Below are 7,000 nucleotides of genomic sequence, written 5' to 3' on the forward strand. Positions count from 1 at the left end.
GGGGGGGGGGTGAGGCCAGGGGGTAATATCCTTTTAACACCAGGAAGCCTCATGGCTTATGGGAAATGCGGTCCTAATTGGGAGAAATGCTGTGCTTATAGCTCCAGCGGCGTGAGATTGAACAGCTTGTAAAAGGTAGTTTATGTTTCTAATGATACGTATAATGATGGGTTAGAGATACAAAGTTGTTTTCTGCGAAGACGTATTACTCATCAGGCAAATAGAAAAACCACATGAAAATATTGCAATAAAAAAAATACAAAATACCAGATAATAAAACATTTATTTTTTTAACAAAACAGTAAAAAGGTTCAATAAGAAGATAATAAACATAAATGAAAATAAAATAATACAAGTTAAATGAAGATGTGTAAAATGTCCAAATAAAAGATAAAATACAAATAAATAAAAATACTTTTTAATCACCTCAAAATAGAGACTGAGATGAATGTAAAGCTGATGCTGGTTGTGATGGTGTGTCTGAGCAGGTGTTCACCCGTACTGGATCGGAGATCTGGACAGCATCATCATGAATAGCCCGGAGCTTTATCCCACTCATCCCCATGGCAACGGGGGTTTATATGGAAACAGGAAGTCCCTGTCCCAGCAGCTGGAGTTCCCTCACACCACGACACAAGTATTTGATTTATTTTCTCAATATTATTAACACAATGCATTAAAGGTAACCTGGTGACCACCACACATTTTCATTATTCTAATAATGAGCACAAAAAAACTGAACTTCTGCACCAGACTCCCACAGGCATTAAGACTGTTAAACACCTGAACTTTGAAACAACATCCATAACATTCATCTGGCTGCAACTTACAAATGTTTTATCTAATACATCATATTCTAATAACTTTTTCTTTTCAATTAACTATTTCATTATTTCACTAATTTTTTCTGTTTTTCTGTTTTATTGTGTTTCACTATTGGAGGAGCCTGTGACCTAAGATTTTCATCGTCATAACTACACTGTAGCTATGTTCGTATGACCAATAAAAGCCTTGAACCTTGAACTTGAACCTTGAGAGTGTGTCACATTAAAGGGGCCCAGCAGCACTGTTTCCTCTGGGCCCCCCCGCCATGAGTAGAGCAGGAAACCCTTTCTATATGTTACTACTGTACTTACTGGTAGTAAAGTTAATAATTCATTACATAGTGCCCTGCTCTCTCTGTGTGTGTGTGTGTGTGTGTGTGTGTGTGTGTGTGTGTGTGTGTGTGTGTGTGTGTGTGTGTGTGTGTGTGTGTGTGTGTGTGTGTGTGTGTGTGTGTGTGTGTGTGTGTGTCCAGCCTGTGCGCCCCTCCCGTTCCCTCAGCTCTGCTCAGCTGGTTCACTCCTGCAGTAACGTGCAGGCGTTCATCATCTGTAACGTGGTGCTGATGAAGGGCCACGGAAAGGTACGACATGTAACGAAATTTACAGTTACATAGAAAAAAGTCAGAATCAGATGTTATTAAGGTAATCCCAGAGTTAAGGAAAGTAATCAGATTACATCATTTGTATATTGTGATAGCTCCACTGATACACTTTTGAGTCTGAGTATGTTGTTGAATAATAGCTGTTGTTCTGACGCAGGGCCTGGGCTTCAGCATCGTGGGGGGCCGGGACAGCATGTATGGACCGATGGGGATCTATGTGAAGACCATCTTCCCTGGGGGGGCAGCAGCTGCTGATGGAAGACTGCAGGAGGGTGAGGACCACATGGAGCTCATACACACACTTTACTGTTATAGTACACATCAATTTTTTTATTGTGTGTGTGCATGTGTGTGAGTGTGTGTGTGTGTGTGTGTGTGTGTGTGTGTGTGTGTGTGTGTGTGTGTGTGTGTGTGTGTGCGTGTGTGCGTGCGTGTGCGTGCGTGCGCGTGCGCGCGCGTGCGTGCGCGTGCGTGCGTGTGTGTGCGTGTGTGTGCGTGCATGTTTGCGTGTGCGTGCATGTGTGCTTGTGCGTGTGTGCGTGTGTGTGTGTGTGTGTGTAGGGGATGAGATCCTGGAGCTGAACGCAGAGTCTCTGCATGGTTTGACTCATGATGAAGCCCTGTACAAGTTCAAAGTAAGCAAACTTCATTGTACTTTATGATGATAAAGCAGAGGAGGTTACACACATTTATTTTCCATTTCTTATAAATTAAAGCAACGTGATTATTACTTACGTAAGAGATTGTAGAGCACAGAAGCTCCAATGAAAGGAAACATGTTAAACACACAGTAGAGTAGAAAACGTTCAATGATATATTTTTCTGATAAGGAATAATATTGACTTCTTTAGGAAAACTGGCTTCCTGGGTTGATAATCCCATACAATTTTGATCTTGAATGTATCAGGAAAATGTTCACTGACAATGTATTTCATTGTGTTTTACTGGTAACAACAGAACCGTAATCTTTCCCTGACAGAAGCCAAAGGGCTGAGGTACTTGTACTTTACTCTACTTTCCACTTCTCCATTTGACTGCTTTTCTTTCTCGTTACTTGGTGAATACTGGGCTCTTTCTGATGGAGCTGTAGTGAGGGGTATTTTTTGGGGGCTGTGTGGGAAGTTAGGATTTTGCCTTAACTCTGTATGCAAAATCCTAAATTTCCCTTACCAACCAAACCAATTAACAACATTAACGCCCGGCCTACATTTCCAAAAGCATTGATGAGAAATGTCTCTGCAGCAAATCAAGAAGGGGCTGCTGACCCTGGTGGTGAGGACGAGCCTGCGGGGGGGGGCAGGATGTGGTCCGGAGGCCCAGCTCTGCAGGTCTCGCTCCCTCAGCACTAGCTCTGGCCTGGCCCGGGTCAGCGCTGACTACAGCTACCTGAACAGCAGCTGCACCCCGAGGGCCCCGGGCGACCGCGTCGTCATGGAGATCATCCTGCACAAAGGTCAGCCAAACAGCAGAGACACCACAACAATCTTTTTGATATATTATTTAAATACCAAATACACCAAATACACTTACAATTACTCAGAATAGGATTTCTTAAATTTCAGAATTTCAGGTGATTATACATTTTTTATTGTACATGTATAGATTTATAGCTGTATCTTGGGCCCTGCTGAAAGCATTGGAGCTCTAAAAGGCTAATCTCTATTACTTAGCATTAGATTGTTAGAGTGTGCATTACTTTAAATCTCTTTTGATTGAAACAGTCTCTTTAATGTTATCATATTAAAGGTTTCTCTGCATGAATCACTTCCCAGAGGCAGGTGTTGGTCTGGGTATCGGGCTGTGCTGTGTTCCATCTGGTGACGGCTGTCCTGGGATCTTCATCCACACCCTCTCTCCTGGATCAGTAGCACACATGGACAGTAGACTCAGGTGAGGAGCATTTACTGCGTGCATGGAGAGAGTACCAACATACCTGTTACACATTGTGAATTAAGTGCACTAAGATATTACATTACATGACATGTCACTTGTTAGACGCTTTTATCCAAAGCGACTTGCATACTCAATACTGTGGAGGAGCAATTTGGGGTGAAGTGTTTCAGGGACACAACGACATGCTGACTGCAGTGGGGTTTGAACCCACTGCACCACACGCCTCCCTATATATAAGACAGGAAGTGTAAAAGGCAGATCTTGGGTCTGCCCTCACTGTGAACCCCCCCCTCTTACCTGCAGGTGTGGGGATGAGATTATGGAGATCAACGACACTGTGGTTTACAGCATGGCACTGAACGATGTGTACACGGTGCTGAGCCAGTGCTCTCCAGGTCCAGTCCACATCATCATCAGCCGACACCCCGACCCCAAAGTATGCAACGCCAACACCTCATTCCCTACTCGGGTCAGGTTTACGGGCTCACAGGGAGGGGCTGGCCCCTTGGTTCAGCTTGGGGCCTCTGAGTGTTAGCTCCATGGCTCCTGGCTTTCATCCCAGTGTTCTGGCCTCCTCCCTCAGGCCAAACTCCAACAGAGTGGAATGAATGATGAATGAATGTTTAGGGTCTCTACAACAGGCAGTTCTTGGCTTATGAGGCAAATTATGTAACACCCCTAAACAGAGGTGGGAAGTAACATTTACTCAAGTACTGTACGTACAATTTTGAAATAGTTGTGCTTTACTAGAGTATTTCCATGTTTTGCTACTTTTTTCTTCTACTCCACTACAGTTCAGAGGTACATGCTGTACTTTTACTCCACTACATGTATTTAATACCTTTAGTTACTTTACAGATGTGGATGAATGATGTGAAATTTAATCAAGTGTTAAATCAGACTTTAGTTCCACCTGGAGTAAATCCACAAGCTACCCTGCAGAATCCAAAGTCATTCAAACTAGCTGCACCTTTACCAGCTTTGAGAACACTTTCATGATCAATCATTATAAAACATATCATATTATTCTGAAATGGACCAATCTGCACAATCACTACTTTTAGCATGCTAACATCAGCATGCTAACATCAGCATGCTAACATGCGAACAATCACTTCTTTAGCAGGTATACTCTTTTACTTTAACAGTAATACATGCCTTTTTTAATTAATTGATTTCGTATCTGTGTCTAAAAAAAGTCTGAAGTGTGGGTTGTCTGAAATGCTAGAATAAAAAATCCTCAAGTCATACTAGATGTGACCATTTTACTCAAATGGACACACACAAAACGTTGGTGTCGACTTTATTCTGCCGTCATCCTCTATTAGTCTTTGTCTGGAGTATGGGTTAAGGCTTTTTACCTAATATAATGAAGATATTTTAAAACTCTTATATGATATCCTTTTTTTACCTTGAAAACTATCTTGAACTTGTTTAAGAGCTGCCATTCTGACTCATTCATTAACCCCTTGACAATCTCTTCTTCTGCACTATATGGTCCAGGTGTCAGGGAAGCAGCTGAATGATGCTATCGCTCAGGCAGTGGAAAACAGCAAACTGAGGAAGGAGAAGAGCCAGTGGAGTATTGATGGTGATATATTTATTATTATTCATTCCACAGTTACATCTTTCGGTTTTAGGTCTTCTGAATTGTATTACAGAGTTGCATATTGTTAAAGATCCACCGTGAACCTCTGTCCTGTGTTGCTGGCCCCAGGTCTGCGCAGACTGGAGCCCTGCTCTCACAGTCGGCAGAGGTGTGAGCGCTGTCTGGAGAAGACTTTCAGTCAGCTGACAGTTAAACGAGCGCAGAAGACCATGACCCGCTCATGCAGCGACAACACCAGCAGCCCCCACCACAATCAATTCCTCACTATACAGCACCTCCACAACACACACCATCACCCATCCGCCCGCGTGCACAGCCTGGGCACACCCAAGGTAAGCACACATGAGCAGGTTGTGTTGAGAGAGTGCAAAATACAGCCTCTTTTGTCGTAGTGTGTGTCATCTGACCCTGTCCCCTGCCTGTTGTGTAGTCTATGAGAGAGACGTGGTCTGAGAACAGGCTGTCAGTGCCTGTGTATCCTGATGAAGACTACAACGTCCCCTACAATACTGCTGCTGCACACCTGTCCAATCAGCACGCCCTGGACCTGGCCCTCAGGAGCAACAAGGTACACCATCCATCCAACCATCCAACCATCCATCTAACCTTCCATCCCAAAAGACAAAGCAGGGACTCCAAACTACATATGTATATAATCTTTGTAATAATTGTACTGTAATGTACTCTAATTTAAAGACAAAAAACTCCCAAAACATTATCTAACAAAATTAAGACACCGACTGTCTTCTTGTGTCACACTTTTATTAGATTGGTGCGGCAAAGATGTATATTTGTAGGCCGACATAGAAGTTGGCATTGCAAGGGCTCCCACAACTAAAATGCTATGGTATTTTTCCATTGGGTTTGGAATATTGCAGAAAATAAGATCTGAGCAAACACACGTTTATTATACTTAAACATTTTTTTCTGCAGGATAACCTCAATATATTAAAAACACTTTGTGATATTTGAAAGGTAATTGCAATTTCCAGAACTAAAAAGCTAAAATAATAAACTGCATTAGTCGCATGGCTACTCAATGCTAAGCTGAAGGATGCTTATGCTTGGTGGGATGAATTTAAGAAGTCTAATTTTGTCACTTCCTAGCAACTGCTATTTTTTTATGATACAAAGAAGCTTTGGTCAGAGAATAATATGTAAAAAACGTTCTTAAACCTGGATTAACCACAGAACTTCTTCTAGGCTTACCACAAACAAAAACAAACAAAACAACTGTTGACTTCAAGACGAGGGACCTGGAAATGCTGACATGCTATGTCATTTCTGGGTTTTAGGACCACTCTATAAATGTATTACAGCTGTGTGTGTGTGTGTGTGTGTGTGTGTGTGTGTGTGTGTGTGTGTGTGTGTGTGTGTGTGTGTGTGTGTGTGTGTGTGTGTGTGTGTGTGCGTGCGTGCGTGCGTGCGTGCGTGCGTGCGTGCGTGCGTGCGTGCGTGCGTGCGTGCGTGCGTGCGTGCGTGCGTGCAGTCCACCTGCAGGGTCCGTGCTGCTCCTCACCGGCACTGCTGGCCTCAGGATGTGACCAGTGAGGAGGGCTATAACGGAGACTCCAGCGGCTCCAGTGGAGGGTCCCCAGTCAGAGAGGGGGCGCTGGAGTCCTCCTCACACAGCTGTCAGGTACACCACTCTGCATGCTGACTCTGAACATGGGGAACAGGTTTATTAAGGTAGCTGTGAAGGCCTCGGTTGAATTTATGTACTATTTCCACATAACAGCCAACTTTGCTGGTGCATTGCTACATTATTGGTGCAGTGATCGTTGCAACACGTTAAGCAAAGTTAGGGAAATAAAAATTAATCCAAATGTGCTACTTTGTTCTTCTACTCCACAACAATTCAGAGGTACATGGTTTACTTTGACTCCCCTACATGTATTTAATAACTTTAGTTACTTCACAGATGTGGATGAATGATGTGAAATATAATCAAGTGTTAAATCAGACTTTAGTTCCACCTGGAGTAAATCCACAAGCTACCCTGCAGTATACAAAGTCATTCAAACTAGCTGCACCTTTACCAGCTTTGAGAACACTTTCATGATCAATCATTA

At 43.1% G+C, this 7,000-nt stretch overlaps 1 protein-coding gene across 1 annotated transcript in view; it reads left to right on the top strand.

The window, feature by feature from the left end:
- Positions 1-7,000, top strand: part of il16 (interleukin 16) — a 19,748-nt gene that overhangs the window by 571 nt on the left and 12,177 nt on the right. Inside the window, exons 3-13 of the mRNA XM_010769809.1 lie at positions 489-637; positions 1,298-1,405; positions 1,584-1,698; positions 1,988-2,061; positions 2,669-2,879; positions 3,199-3,316; positions 3,623-3,755; positions 4,823-4,910; positions 5,037-5,260; positions 5,359-5,496; positions 6,418-6,567. Coding sequence (XP_010768111.1) covers positions 489-637; positions 1,298-1,405; positions 1,584-1,698; positions 1,988-2,061; positions 2,669-2,879; positions 3,199-3,316; positions 3,623-3,755; positions 4,823-4,910; positions 5,037-5,260; positions 5,359-5,496; positions 6,418-6,567 — 1,508 coding nt within the window. The remainder of the gene's footprint in view (positions 1-488; positions 638-1,297; positions 1,406-1,583; positions 1,699-1,987; positions 2,062-2,668; positions 2,880-3,198; positions 3,317-3,622; positions 3,756-4,822; positions 4,911-5,036; positions 5,261-5,358; positions 5,497-6,417; positions 6,568-7,000) is intronic.

This window comes from Notothenia coriiceps, unplaced genomic scaffold (assembly GCF_000735185.1).
Source record: "Notothenia coriiceps isolate Sejong01 unplaced genomic scaffold, NC01 NC01_scaffold00007822, whole genome shotgun sequence".
Taxonomy (NCBI): domain Eukaryota; kingdom Metazoa; phylum Chordata; class Actinopteri; order Perciformes; family Nototheniidae; genus Notothenia; species Notothenia coriiceps.